The sequence below is a fragment of the Mustela lutreola genome, chromosome 2 (assembly GCF_030435805.1).
Source record: "Mustela lutreola isolate mMusLut2 chromosome 2, mMusLut2.pri, whole genome shotgun sequence".
Classification (NCBI taxonomy): domain Eukaryota; kingdom Metazoa; phylum Chordata; class Mammalia; order Carnivora; family Mustelidae; genus Mustela; species Mustela lutreola.
This window is the reverse complement of record NC_081291.1, coordinates 106036186-106051332: the sequence shown is the minus strand read 5'-3', so window position 1 is coordinate 106051332 and position 15147 is coordinate 106036186. Positions and strand designations below refer to the sequence as shown.

The 15147-nt window shown below is 34.9% G+C and overlaps 1 protein-coding gene across 1 annotated transcript in view; it reads left to right on the top strand.

The window, feature by feature from the left end:
* FYTTD1 (forty-two-three domain containing 1) overlaps positions 1 to 15147 on the top strand; it is a 36028-nt gene that overhangs the window by 12056 nt on the left and 8825 nt on the right. Inside the window, exons 3-8 of the mRNA XM_059162977.1 lie at positions 3943 to 4091; positions 9202 to 9314; positions 10863 to 10959; positions 11397 to 11458; positions 13164 to 13238; positions 14477 to 14603. Of these exons, the coding sequence (XP_059018960.1) occupies positions 3943 to 4091; positions 9202 to 9314; positions 10863 to 10959; positions 11397 to 11458; positions 13164 to 13238; positions 14477 to 14603 (623 nt within the window). The remainder of the gene's footprint in view (positions 1 to 3942; positions 4092 to 9201; positions 9315 to 10862; positions 10960 to 11396; positions 11459 to 13163; positions 13239 to 14476; positions 14604 to 15147) is intronic.

The window sequence follows — 15147 nt, the reverse complement described above, 5'->3', positions numbered from 1 at the left end:
TAGAAAACTTAACATTGTGCCCGCTGATAAGAGAAATGTTCCTATAATAGAAGCAGGGCAGTAAAGAGTGAATTGGGAGCTGAAGGGCAGTAAATTGGTAAATGGTTCAGCCATTAAAACAAGTTTTCCTGTCTTGTTGAACTCCGTTCTCAAAATACGCACACTACACAAAAGCATTCTGGAGTTAGGTTAAGTTTGGGAATACATATCCTATTATCCCCAACTTAGAGATGGAACACACACATTAGTCCTAAGAAATCCTATAGTAAAGAAAGCCAGTTGTTGTTGTTGTTTTTCCATTTGGCTGTGAAACTTCTCCCTTAGAAGACCTGTTACATATTGCAGGTGTGTCGTACTATACAGGATACCATTCTAAAGACATTCCCTCCCAAAATTAGAATTCCAAAATAGAAGTGCACAGGGCATCTGGGTTGCTCAGTTGGTTAAGCCTTTAGTTCAGGTCATAATCCTGGGGTCCTGGGATTGAGTCCTTCATTGGCCTGCTTGCTGAGTGGGGAGTCTGCTTCTCTGTTTCCTTCTGCCTGCAGCTTTCTCTGCTTGTGTTCTCTCTCTGTCAAATAAATAGATAAAATCTTAAGAAAAAAATAAAAATAAAAGTGCCCAATACCACAATTGTTACTTAGTATGGTTCTCTGGAACTTCTGGCCATTGCATTAAGAAATAGAAGAATTTGGGGTGCAATTAGAAAAAAGACTATCATTTGTAGGTGATAACAGTTGTTGCTCAGTAATCCCAAGAAAATAATTCACTTTTCCCCCAAGAAAATAATTTGAAAGACCATAGAACTAAAAATAAGTTCAGTGCGGGGCTCCTGGGTGGCTCAGTCATTGAGTACCTGCCTTTAGCTCAGGTCATGATCCTAGGGTCCTGGGATCAAGCCCTGCATCCGGCTTCCTGCTCTGTGGGAAGCCTCCTTCTCCCTCTCCCACTCCCCTGCTTGTGTTCCGTCTCTTGCTGTCTCTCTCTCTGTCAAATAAATAAAATCTTAAAAAAAATAATAAGTTCAGTGGGATGGCTGATTAAAAGATATTAATTAAAAACTTAATATCTCTTGGTATCCCAGGAATGACAATATGAAAATTATTGTTAGAAAAGGGGTCTTTTTGTGATTGACAACAAAATACATAAAGTACATAGTAATAAACTCAAGAAAGACATAAGACTTACGTGAGGAAAAGTTTAAAGCTTTACTGAGTTTAGTGATGAGAAGACTTGAATAAAGTGGCAAGACATACTTTGTTCATGAATATTGTAAAGATATTAATTATAAATTTAATAAAATTCTTTCCAAGTATCAAAAGATATTGGGGCATCTGGGTGGCTCAGTTGCTTGGGTGTCTGCCTTCGCTCAGGTCATGATCCCAGGTCCTTGGGACTGAGTCATGCATTGGATTCCTTGCTCAGTGGGGAACCTGCTTCTCCCTCTTCCTCCGTCTGCTCCCACTGGTTGTTCTGTCTCTCCCTCAAATAAATAAATAAAATCTTTAAAAAAAAACTATCAAAGGATATTAAAACTTGACCCCAGGAAACCTGCTTATGACATGACAGTTCATGGATGGTAGAATAGCAATAGCCAAAAACACATGGAAAATGTTCATTCTCAATAGTGAACTACCAAAGAAGACAAGATTTTTTTTTTTTTTTCAAATACTAAGTGAGAAAGATTAAAAAGAACATTCAGCATTGTCAATGATGTGGAAAAAGTTGGCACCCTTATGTTCCTGGTAATATGAATAAATATAGTCATTCTAAAGAAGATTTTTTACTACATGAACCAAATTCCTTAATTTGTTTTACTATTTGATATAGCATTTCAACTTCTAGAAATTTATATCTTGAAGAAATGATCGGATGTGTATGAAAATATTACCTCTGGAAATCTAAAGAGATCTAAATTTGACTTGCTATATAGTATTGATTAAATGTATGTCCTTCTCGGGGCACCTGGGTGGCTCAGTGAGTTAAAGCCTCTGCCTTCGGCTCAGGTCATGATCCCAGGGTCCTGGGATCGAGCCCCACATCGGGCTCTCCGCTCAGCAGGGAACCTGCTTCCCTTCCTCTCTCTCTGCCTGCCTCTCTGCCTACTTGTGATCTCTGTTAAATAAATATATAAAATCTTTTTTAAAAAATTTAAAAATTAAAAAAATTTTAAAAATAAACATGTCCTTGTAACAATGTTCTTAGTGCATATTATTGATACTTTGCAACTCTGTAAAGTCAGAGGTAAATTTATATATAATTGATAAAGTAGGGTTTTTGAAATTGTCCAGTAGAAAAAATAATCCTGAAAATTATGCTCCCTCCACCCCCGTAAGACATTTACCGGTTTTGTGTCTTCTTATAGCTATCTTATTTAAATTCTGCCACTGAATATAAAATCCTTTGGAACTGGATTCGTTTCCCTGCTATGCTTTTATTAATGAGTTAAATAAAAGTCTGTTGCATCTTCACCTCCCCCCAAAAATGTTATTTATAATAATTTAATATTAGAAGTAATTGAAGTGGTCATTGTGAGGTTTTTAGATCAAGTAAGGCACATTAAAAAATAATACAATGAGGGGAGCCTGTTGGCTGGCTTAGTTTGTAGAGCATGTGACTCTTGATCTCAGGGTCGTGAGTTCAAGCTCCTCATTGGGCTTGGAGCCTGCTTAAAAAAATAATACAATGAAAGAATATTAAAAACATGGGATAATATTTACAATGCAGTGTTAATGCACACTACAAAATAATACATAGACTATGAAGTATTGTTGCCAGGAAGATCGATGTAGTACCTTCTAGACGGTACTACAAAATTGTGAATTAGCTCCGTGATAGTCTTTTGAGTTGCTTAAAAAATAGTTGAAACTGAAAACATTAATTTTTTAAATGTGTAGGAGTAAAAGAAAAGACTAGCAAGAGCTGGAATGTTAGTGGTTGTCCCAAGATGGTGGGATAATGGGTGACTTTTATTTTCATTTGTACTTTATATTAAGATTTCTGCAATGAACATGTTCGTTTTTTCGTAATTAGAAAATACTTAGGGGCACCTGGGTGGCTCATTCAGTTAAGCAGCTGCCTTTTTGGCTCAGGTCATGTTCCAGGACCCTAGGATAGAACCACTCTTCAGGCTCCCTGCTCAGTGGGGAGTCTGTTTCTCCCTCTCTCCCCTGTTCTCTCTCTGGCTGTCTCTCTCTCTCTCTCAAATAAATAAGTAAAATCTTTAAATAATATATTAAAATAAATAAAATATACAGTGGAAAGACAAAGTCAAGTTGTGTGGCGTGGCACAGAGATTAAGTTATATTCATTGGAACTCAATAGGGTCTTTAGCAAAAGTAGTTTAAATACAGTAGAAATGAAAATAAGCCAGATTGCAACATAGTAAATGGGATATGAGATAGTGACCCACTCAAGTTCAGTGTCCTTCAATAGAAGTAAAATGTGAGCCACATATGAATAATATATTTTATTTAATGCTGTGTATCCAAAATATCTTTGTAGCATATAATAAATACAAAGTTATTAGTGAAATACTGTACCTTTTTATTACATCTTAATTCAGACTAGTCATATTTCAAGTATTTGGTAAGTGTGGACACCACATTGCACAGGGAAAGTTGTTCAATGAGAAAATAACGCAAGAGAGAGGGTAGCTACCAGGGAGACAGGAGAATCTTATAGTCCTTTGCCGTCCATTACACCAACAGAACCCTTGCTGGTGCAGTTTATTACCTCTTTAAAAATGAAATATGTAATTTCAAAAGAAGTACTTGTAAATAATGCAATAATATCATATAATAGTGATATAAGAAATATAAATAATAAATGAAAAATAAAACCCTCGTACCTCCACTCTGCTTAAGAAATAGAATACCCTATGACCTGTGTGCCCTTCAATTGCATTCTTAGATTGATTTTTTTTTTTTTCCAAACCTACAGGTTTTGGCAAGAATAGTCTGAGCCGTAGAGGAAGAGTAATGCCTGGAAAGAGACGTCCTTATGGAGTTATCACTGGCCTTGCAGCTAGGAAAGCAACTGGAATTCGAAAAGGAATTAGTCCTATGAATCGACCACCTCTAAGTGATAAGGTAGGATGATGGCTTAATCCTGCATCAGGTACCCCTTCCCTTTAGTTGTATTAATATTTCTGTGAATGAGTACAATGTTTCCTTGAGAGAGTATTTCATTTGAATATTTTGATTTTTTTAATGAAGTGCTTTGGATCTTATGTAAAAAATTAAATCATTATCATTCATGAAGAATACCTAAATTTCCATGTTCTTACATAAAGTCAATGTGAAATTTTTTATAGGTTTCTGATTTCCTTTGCCTGTGTGTGTTTGTGTATGTACAGTTTTTAACAGGTTATTGAGGTATAATTTTATACTATAAAATGCATCTTTTTAAGTGTATAATTCGGTGAATTTTAGAAAATTTACAGAGTTCTACAATTATCACAACTATCTAACCTTACAACAGTTCTGTCACTCTAAAAAGAAATCTCATGTCCATTTGTAGTCATACCTCATCATTTGCCTCAGGCAACCATTAATGTACGTTCTGTAGGTTTTCTATAAATTTGTCTTTTCTGCACATTTCATATAAAGGGAATCATATGACAATATGTGATCTGGCATTTAGTTATGATGTTTTCCTTTTTGTATTACTGTATAATACTCTGTTTTATGGATATCATATTTTGTTTATTCATTCACTAGTTGCTGGACATTTTGGTTATTTCCAGTTTGGGGTATTGTAAATAATGTGGCTGTGAATGTAAGTAAGTCTGTATGGTCATAGGTTTTTATTTCTTTGGGATAGATATCAATTTTTAATTAGATTCCAATGGTTTACCCATTGTAAGTTAACTAATTTTCAAATTTTTTTTTTAAGATTTTATTTATTTATTTGACAGAGAACACAAGTAGGCAGAGAGGCAGGCAGAGAGAGAGAGAGAGAGAGAGAGAGAGAAGAGCAGGCTCCCCACTGAGCAGAGAGCCCGATGCGGGGCTCGATCCCAGGCCCTGGGATCATGATCTGAACTGAAGGCAGAGGCTTTAACCCACTGAGTCACCCAGGTGCCCTTACTTTTCAAATTTTAAGTGAAGGTTTATTTACTTCTCAATGAGTAATTTTTGAATTGGCTGAAGCATTCCTTCAGATAGTTTCACAAGTATTTTTTCTTCAATTCTTAAGTTTAGTAAGTCCAAGCCACCAAGGATGTCCATGTTCTGCTCTTCTGTTTTTTAATTTTTTTGGTTTCTCTGATCATGCAGGTGTAATACATACTTGTAAAAAAAATTCAGGACCTCATTCTTTATATTATTTTTAATGTGCATATTCTGGTTAAGAACCACAACTGTCTTAGATTCCATAACTTTTCAGTTCTGCCACCACCAGCAATCGTTTTTGCCTCTAAAACTTTTATCACACAGTTTACTAATTTGTTAAAAATAGGAAAACGTTAATGAGATATGGATACTGGAAGGGAGGTTGGGTTTAACTGCTATCTAATTACTTTTACCCAGTAAAAATATTAAATTACTACATGTGGTCTTTTGAGTTGTTAGAAAATAGTGAAAATTGAAAATGTTAATTATAGAATGTAAGAATGTACTGAATAGTAAGATCTATTTATTCATAGTTGAATGATTTTGGCAAAGGTAAAGTTTGAAAAGTGCTGTTTCTTAAAACCCTTTCCTCAGCCTGAATAAGATTAATAGTCTGATTAGGATAAAATACAGTACTTGTGAAGCAGATTATTTTCTAGCAAATTAGAAACCTTTTTCCATATAAATAACTTAGTATCTTTTTCTATTCTTTAAACAAGTTACCATAATAGCTTAATTGGCCTTGAATTGTTATATGTACTTAGGAATTTTACACCTTAAAAAAGTTCTGACGATAATTAGATGTTGTTACTTTATCTCTCATTTTCCATAGCTTATGTGAATTAGCGAGATATTATTTTGATAAAAATACATTTTTAAAAAGATTATTTATTTGACAGAGAGAGAGAGAGATCACAAGTAGGCAGAGAGAGAGGCAGAGAGATAGGGGGAAGCAGGCTCCCCGCTGAGCAGAGAGCCCGATTGGGGCTCGATCCCAGGACCCTGGGATCATGACCCAAGCCGAAGGCAGAGGCTTTAACCTACTGAACCACCCAGGTGCCCCAAAAATACATTTTCTATCTGTGAAGGGAATGACTGGGAAGATAGCCTACCATTTATGTAACTAGTATTTACTGAGAGCAAGTAGCTGTGCCAACAGGGGAATGGTTGTCTCCAGTAATGAATTTTTTTTTCTCTTTGTTGTTTAGAGTCAATTAAAAATAACCCATCAGGTTAAAGTTGTGTTTATGTTCTTTAGAGGTTTTTCCAGTGATATATATAATTTCGTCAGTATCAATTCTATAACTTTTTTCTGTTTGATTCAGAATTTCCCAAAGCTTGAAGAGTATGTTATGTTCCATAGAACTTTATTTTCCCCATAGAACTTTAAAAAAATGTTTTTTAAATTTTTTTAATTTTAAAAATATTTTATTTATTTATTTGAGAGAGAGAGAGAAAACACGTAAGCATGGGGGAGAGGCAGAGAGAGAGGGAGAGGGAGAAGCAGACTCCCCACTGAACAAGGAGCCTGATGCGGGACTTGATCCCAGGACCTGGGGATCATGACCTGAGCTGAAGGCAGACATTTAACCAACTGAGCAACCCAGTTGTATTTTGTATTACTTTTAACTTGACTTTGGTAATAGTAAACCATTTAGTACTAATGTCAACTTAAAAAGTTTTGTTGCTGGGGTGCCTGGGTGGCTCATTGGGTTAAGCTGCTGCCTTCAGCTTGGGTCATGATCTCAGGGTCCTGGGATTGAGTCCTGCGTCAGGCTCTCTGCTCAGCAGGGAGCCTGTTTCCCCCCTCTCTTTCTGCCTGCCTCTCTACCTACTTGTGATCTGTGTGTGTGTGTATGTCAAATAAATACATAAAATCTTAAAAAAAAAAAGTTGTGTTGCTGTTGTGTATATATAGAAGCTATTTCCCACTAATGGGATTTTTTTTTTTTTAAAGATTTTATATATTTATTTGACAGATCACAAGTACACAAGTAGGCAGAGAGAGAGGGGGAAGCAGGTTCTCCGCTGAGCAGAGAGCCTGATGCGGGGCTCGATCCCAGGACCCTGAGATCCTGACCCGAGCCAAAGGCAGTGGCTTAACCCATTGAGCTACCCAGGCACCCCATAATGGGTGGTTTTAATCACTTGTCTGGTTTTAATAGTAAAAATAAATGTCTCCATACTATGGAATTCTATTTAGCAATAAAAAAGGAATACATCAATGTATATGACAGCACAGATACACCTCAAAACATCATGCTAAGCAAAAGGAAAACATAGTACTATGTTCTGTATGATTCCATTTATTTGAAATTGTAGAAAAGGCTAAACTGTAGTGACAGATCAGTCATTGCCTTGTGGGGAGTAAGGTCATGGAAGGGAATTGACTGCAGAGGGGCACAAGGAAGTGTTTTAGGATGAGTGCAGTATTCTATATCTTGATTTTGATGTCATTACATGATTATATGTAATAACTCAAATTCATCAAATTGTACACCTAAAATTTTACTGTATGTTAAATAATGCCTTGGTAAAATTGACATAAAATTTAAATACCTTAAAGTTTTTCCACTCAAGGTATAATTTTTTATATCAAAATTATTGTGAAAGAAAAACTTACCTTTTCACTTTTATTTATTTATTTATGTATTTATATTTATCCATTTGGGAGAAAGAGAGCACAAGCAGGGAGAGAGAGAGAGAAGTGGACTCCCCACTGAGCTGGGACATGGGGATCATGATCTGAGCCGAAGGCACACGCTCAACTGACTGAGCCACCTAGGTGCCACCCCCCTTACACTTTAAAAAAACACATTTATGCATATATACAAACGTTAGATCCATGGAACATGTTCGGCATGTATTAATGGATTGTTATTATCTTAGTCTGTGTTTTTATCATTTAATTAATGTGATTGGGTACTGACTATGTCCTAGATGTAAGGAATTCTGCAGTAGCTCAGTAGAAAATCCCTCATGGAGAGCTGAGATAAACATTAAATAAATTATCATACAAATAACTGGTTTAATATGGGAGGTACTTTGAAGGAAGAAAACATGTGACAGCAGCATAGAGGGAACTTACATTTACCCATAAAATGATACTTGGTGTTATTATTAAAGACAGAATACAAAGTTTGAAATGGGTTATTAGTCTAATTTCCTAACATTTCCTCTATACTCTTGATATTCTTTATCCTTGACTTTACATTTACTTCTTTTCCAAATGTTCATGAAAATGAAGACTTACAATTTTTATGTTTTTTTAGTCAGTTGATGTTTTTGAAATACAATAAAGTAATCTAGATTAAGTTTAAGATACTGTTTAATAGGTTGCCTGCGTCTGCCTTCAGCTCAGGTTATGGTTCCAAGGTCCTGGGATCGAGTCCCACGTTGGGCTCCCTGCTTGGCAGGAAGCCTGCTTCTCCCACTCCCTCTGCTTGTGTTCCTCTCTGGCTGTGTTTCTCTGTCAAATAAATAAATAAAATCTTTAGGAAAAAAAGAGAACAGTTTGTATTGCCAAGAACTTTTTGAAAAGTCATGGAAAATATGACAGTCTGAATTAGGCTTTAATGCTGGATTGAATTTATATAGGTAAGGGAGAAAAAGTGTACATTTCACGTGCCTATTTTCTTGATTCCTTTTTTTCCTTGTAACTCTCTACTCAGACTTCTTTGCTGTCATAACCGCCTTTTTTCACACATTTGTTTTGGAACTTGGCCCTCTTATCCGTCACTTGGTAATCAAAAATCATGTTTATATAAGTGATTCCTTAATTTATGTTTCTGGCTTCCTGATTCTTCTCTTGAGCTCTAGGGCTATGTTTCCCTGTGCATCCCCCAGAATACCTAAGTGAACATATCCAAAATAGAAAAAAGGATTCTTCTTTTGCTGAAAGTATTTTAAGTATGGATGTGGTTGCTATCTTTTTAGTCCCTTAGACTGGAGATTTTCAAGTCATTTTAGCTTCTCTAATAACGTGCACATCTCAGCAGTCTCTGTTTATTCTGCTTCAGAAATGTTTATTGTAGTAGGGTGTATAGCAAAAAGCAATCTCTTAACATAGTTTTTTGCCTTCTGAAAGAATATAGAACGATATTTTCCAGCATTAAAAAGGAAGGCGAGCCTTCTGAGACAAAATGAAGTACAGAGAAAAGCAGTTGCAGTTCTCAAGAGACCTAACCAGTTAAATAGAAAGTAAGTACTCAAATATGGTAATACTGTGCTATCCTGAATAAATAAAGATAACACTTTATGCACCTAAATGATCAAATGAATATATTTGTAGTGGTCATTTTCAAGACACATATTTGGGATGTCTCTTTGAACATCCAACGTGGAAGCATTCAGTAATGGCTTTCTTATTTCTTAGACCCACTATTATTGATGAATTTAACAAATTATAAACTTAAGCATCTGTCTGCTTTAATATCTCTGTTTGCATATAGAATAAAATTATAAAATTGATTGTTAGGTAAAAACAACTCTGCAGGAATTATTCAAAATTGGGAATTCTAAAAGTTAAAATTGCTGTTTGGTCTCAAGCACTCTTAAGAGAACAATGTACTTGTTGAAAAAGCAAACTACAAAGAATTTTTCATGAATGCTTCTTAAGCTGAATTTTTAAAAAAGTAATCTTGATGTGTAATGTGGCGCCCTCAATCACAACCCAAGCAAGATAAAGAGTTAACATGCTCTATTGAGCCAACCAGGCCCTCCATAGCTGAGATTATTATGTTAAATGGAAAGCATAACAGAAACTTAAAAATGTGACCTATTGTTATGACATTCTGTTTTCTGTAAGTATAAAATGGGCAGAAAGGAAGTTGATAAACTGAAGTGTCTATATTATTTTAGTTTCAAATACCACTTATTCATCTCTTGTGGAAGATAATTCAAAAACAAAAACTAAGTAAAGTGGAATGGCTGGAGTTTCAGTTTCACTTAACTACCGTCTCTTTTTCTTTTGAGAATCATTTGGTGTAGTAGCTTTTGGAAAATGGTAACTTCTTAAATAAGAACTTGTCCATTACATGAGGCATTAATGACCCATGTTAATTGTGCTAGCTAGGAAAATTTGAGTCTCTCTAAAACTGGAGATAAGACTAGGCAGTCTGTTAAGTGTTTATAAAAAATACATACTAGATAAATACGAAAAATTTGTTCTCTCATATTTTACTGACCTCACATAGAGATTAGAAGGGAATTGGTGAAAGTCAAGTCAAACATAATTGAGAGTACATTGCCTTGTGTGAAAGAGCAAGCAGTGGAAGACTAAGTTTCTGTGTGATTTATATTAATATATAAAGGTTTCTGAGGGAGAATGGAAAACTGTAGTTGTTATTTTTCAAGATTTTCTCTTTACTTTTGGGTTTCAGCAGTTGACTATGATATACCTAGCTGTGATTTTCTTTTTACTAATCCTGTAAATAAATCTGTACATATGTTTTTCAGCAAATTTAAGAAATAGCATTAAAAATGTTATTTTTAATGTCTTCAGAAGAGATATTCTATGTTGGAATATTCAGAATTAACTAGGTTGTTATGTAGCATGCTACAGAAAGATATTTAAAAATTGAATCTCAATAGCTTTATATAAATAAGAAAATAATTCAGAGTCTTTATGTTTAGTATACCTCAAATGTCCAACCTATGAATTTAACTATTTTTGCTTATTTTTTCTCAGGATGTTTGAGAGTTATTAAATGACTGAGACTATTCACTATGTGTGTGTTTTTGTTGCAGAAATAACATTCCAGCCAATTTTACCAGGAGTGGAAATAAATTAAGTCATCAGAAAGATACTCGTCAGGCAACTTTTCTTTTCAGAAGAGGCCTAAAGGTATTTAAAAAAAAACCCTTGCTGGTGCTTTCTTTTTACTCAAGGGATCTTGAACATCTTCCTTTAGTAATAATCCTCAATCATAGGATTGAGTAATCCTCAATCATAGCCCCTGGTTGAGGTGTAGGGGTTGGGTTTGGGATATGGAGACTGTGACATTAGATTAGTTCTTTTGGTTGTTTATTTTTTCTTTTCTCTCTCTTGTTGTCATCAGTAGCAGCATCTTAGGAGTTTAAGGTGCTACTTAGGTATAAATTTGTTTTACCACTTGTTCTGATATAGGAACCCCAACAAAGAGGTATTGCCAGAATAGTCACATGCCTCTCTTGCATTCATACACACACCACACTGGGTTATAAAGTTACAGAGCAGGATTGCTTTTTGGATTCAAATCCTCTGCTTTCTATGGGATCTACTGCTTTTTTTTTCCCCTTCAGGTTCAGGCCCAGTTGAACACAGAACAACTGCTAGACGATGTAGTAGCAAAGAGAACTCGTCAGTAAGTTTCAATTTGTTTTTCAAGATGTCATTTCAAAATTCCCAGAATACTAGCAACCCAGAAATTAAATGAGACCAAAAGTGTATTAACCCTTGACCTGAAATAGATGAATCCATTTTGTTCTTTGTTTTTTTCCCCTAAGAGCCTTTTATATTTTCACATGTCCATGTTATGAGTTTTAACAACAAATACATCACTCTATTTAAAAAAAAAAAATGACCTATTCCATTTTAATGAAATAGATCTTTATTATCTGTAACTGCCTTTATATAAGTGAACCTATTCAGGGAATAAATATAAGAAAACCCAATAGAGATTTTAGAAAACTTGTAAACCTTTAATTTTATAATAGGATGTTTTTCCTCCTCACATATTCTTTTTTTATCCCCAACCCCATAAAAATTTTTTAAAAATACATTTTTTGTCTGTTAGAATTGCACTTCTGACGTGTGAGTTGTAATACTCTAATTCCATCAATAAGATCAGGTTTTGAGATTAAATTATTTGGAACTATGGCTACCTTTTGAAAAACAAAATGTATAAAACATGGTGTTAGTCCAGATGTGATGCCAGCTATAAATGAGCAGAGTGTAAGAAAAGAAACTGTTTGAACTTGGTGTTCACAATACTCTTTTGCATGGGAGTCATGACATTGGGAACCATAAGGAAAGAAATAATAATAAGCTGTTTGCTTCTGCAATGAACAATGCCTATATAATTGTAATAATATAAATGCTGTTTGTCTTGAATTTTTTTTTTAAAGATTTTATTTATTTATTTGACAGAGAGAGAGAGATCACAAGTAGGCAGAGAGGCAGGCAGAGAGAGGAGGAAGCAGGCTCCCTGCTGAGTAGACAGCCCAATATGGGGCTCGATCCCAGGACCCAGGGATCATGACCTGACCCAAAGGCAGAGGCTTAACCCACTGAGCCACCCAGGCACCCCTGTTTTGAACTTTTGAGAATAAACCTGTAGGGGGAAAAAGCACATAATACTTTATTTGGTTAACAATATGGTGAAAGTGTCTGATTTTGAGTAACATAAATATAAAAGTAGAGCTGATAAAAAAAATAGGTGCAAAGTGGGAGAAGAGGTAGAAGGAAGGAGTAGAGGTACTACTGTTCTTTCATACAAAGTTGGGAGGGGATGGTGTTGAGAGAGATTAAAAGAAAGAGATTTAAGAAACTGAGAGAGATTTAAGTATTTATGAAGTTATAATGGAGGTAAAATAGTGATATATAGATATCAAAATGTTCAGAGGTAGGTGGGGAAACGAGAGGATAGTGTGATACCTAAAACTTTATCATACCAAAATATTACATACACATCTTGAACAGTGAACTGGAGGAACTAGCAAACAGTAAAAATAGGAAAGGTGAAAATTGCTGCCATTGGAGATCAGGAAAGGTATGCCTCTGGGGAGCAGTAAGTTGGGAGAGAAAACTGGGAACTGTTACTTTTCATTAGAATCTTTTCTGTATTTAATTTAATGTACATATATTTATTACACTGAAAAATACTTAACAAATTTAAGTGTCTGGTTCCTATACCCAAGATGCTGATTAATTATATTATTGTGGGGCTTAGTATTTTTTAAAAGCTAAGAAAAAGTGATATCTACTTTAAAATGCATGTTTTTATATGAAATACACTACAGGTTTTATAAACTTGCACTTCAATGAAGTTTTTGGTTTTTTGAAACTAGATGGCGGACTTCCACCACAAATGGAGGAATTTTGACTGTCTCTATTGATAATCCTGGAGCAGTGCAGTGTCCAGTGTAAGTCCTCCTTTTATTGTGCAGAAATTATAACCTCTCAGTTGTTACCTATTCAGTAGGTAATAGAAAAGTGTTGGACTTCTCATGATATCCAAGTTAAGATAAACTACGGCAAAGATAAAAGTAATACTTGTAGTACAGGGTGGAAATAGTATATTATAAAGTTAAAATTTTCTTGATTCCTGGTTCTGTAGCCCCAAAGTAGCCACTTTTAACAGTTTCATGTTTTTATTAAAAAAAAAAAAAAAGGTGGTGCATATATACTAAGTAGTATATACATTTCTTTTTTATGTATAATGATAAATGAGGGAATGCTATATATGTATTTGCTATTTTCTCCTGTGTCTTTACTTTTCAGTACCTACAGATCTGCCTTCTTTTTAAAGACTTCCTCGTGTGTTCTTTTATCTGGATGACCTTAATTTAGTTAACCATTCCATTATGTTTATTGCATTATAAACTTTATAGGTTTGTTTTGAATTTCATCTCTTCAGCCATTTTAGTAAATGAAGAAAACAGAGGTTGAGTCCCCAATCATTCCAGATTGTTGAAAAGTTTATAATTCTACTTAAAGAGGTATTCTATGAGTGATTATAAATTTTAGTCTCTAGATTAGTCAAGAACCAGGTACAGTAGTACCCCCTTGTCTGTGATTTCACTTCTCATGGTTTCAGTTACCCAGTCAACCATGCTCTGGAAACAGATGGTCCTCTTTTTGATGTATTGTCAGAAGGTCAGTAGTAGCCTGACAACTACAGCACAATTCCTACATTAATCACCTCACTTCATCTCATCATTTAGGCATTTTATCATCTCACATGGTGAGTACAATAACATTTTGAATGAGGAGAACATTTTGAGAGACCATTTTCATACAACTTTTATTACAGTATATTGCTACAGTTCTTTTTTATTATTAGTTATTGTTAATCTCACACCATTCCTAATTTATAAATTAAGCTTTATCATAGGTATGTATGTATAGGAAAAAACATACAGTATGTGTAGGGGTTCAGTACTATCTGCAGTTTCAGGTATCTGCCAGTGGGGGTGAGGGGCAGTTCAGGAATGTATACCCTATGGAAAAGGGAGGACTGGTGTACTTTTTTGAGAACACAGAATAGCCCTATCCATTGGAACATGTGTACAAATCAAGATGTCTTATGTACCAGATAATTTATTTTTCTGTTTTTGATTATTAAGCTTATCTGATTTCATACTAACTTTTTTCCTAACAGAACTCAGAAACCACGGTTAACTCGTGCTGCTGTACCCTCATTCTTGACAAAACGGGAACAATCTGATGTAAAGAAAGTCCCTAAAGGTGTCCCCTTACAATTTGACATAAATAGTGTTGGAAAACAGGTAAATTTTTTTGTTAGTTTGTATTTCTGTGGGCCATTGATTGAGAATATCTTAATTAATTTTAAAAAGTGTGTAATGAATTAAATAGGGTGTCCTAAGTCTCTTCAACCCTGGGAAGCCACTGATGGATCTACTTTCTTTTTTATTATTATTTTATTTAACTTTTAAATTTTTGATTTCTTAATTATTTGTGAGAGAGAGTGAGCGAGCCAAGTAGCGGTGAGAGGCAGAGAAAGAAGCAGGTTCCCTGCTGAGCAAGGAGCCTAATGTGGGATTCGATCCTGGAACCATGGGATCATGACCTGAGCCAAAGGCAGACGTTTAACCAACTGAGCCATCCAGGCATCCCTACTTTTTGTTTCCATAGATAAGCCTATTGTAGACATTTCATATGAATAGCATCATAAAATATGTGGTCTTTTGTGACTGACTTCTTTTACTTAGCATAGTATTTTTTTCTTTTCTTTTTTTAAATTTAATTTAATTTTTTCAGTGTTGCAACATTCATTGTTTATGCACCACATCCAGTTAGCATAGTATTTTC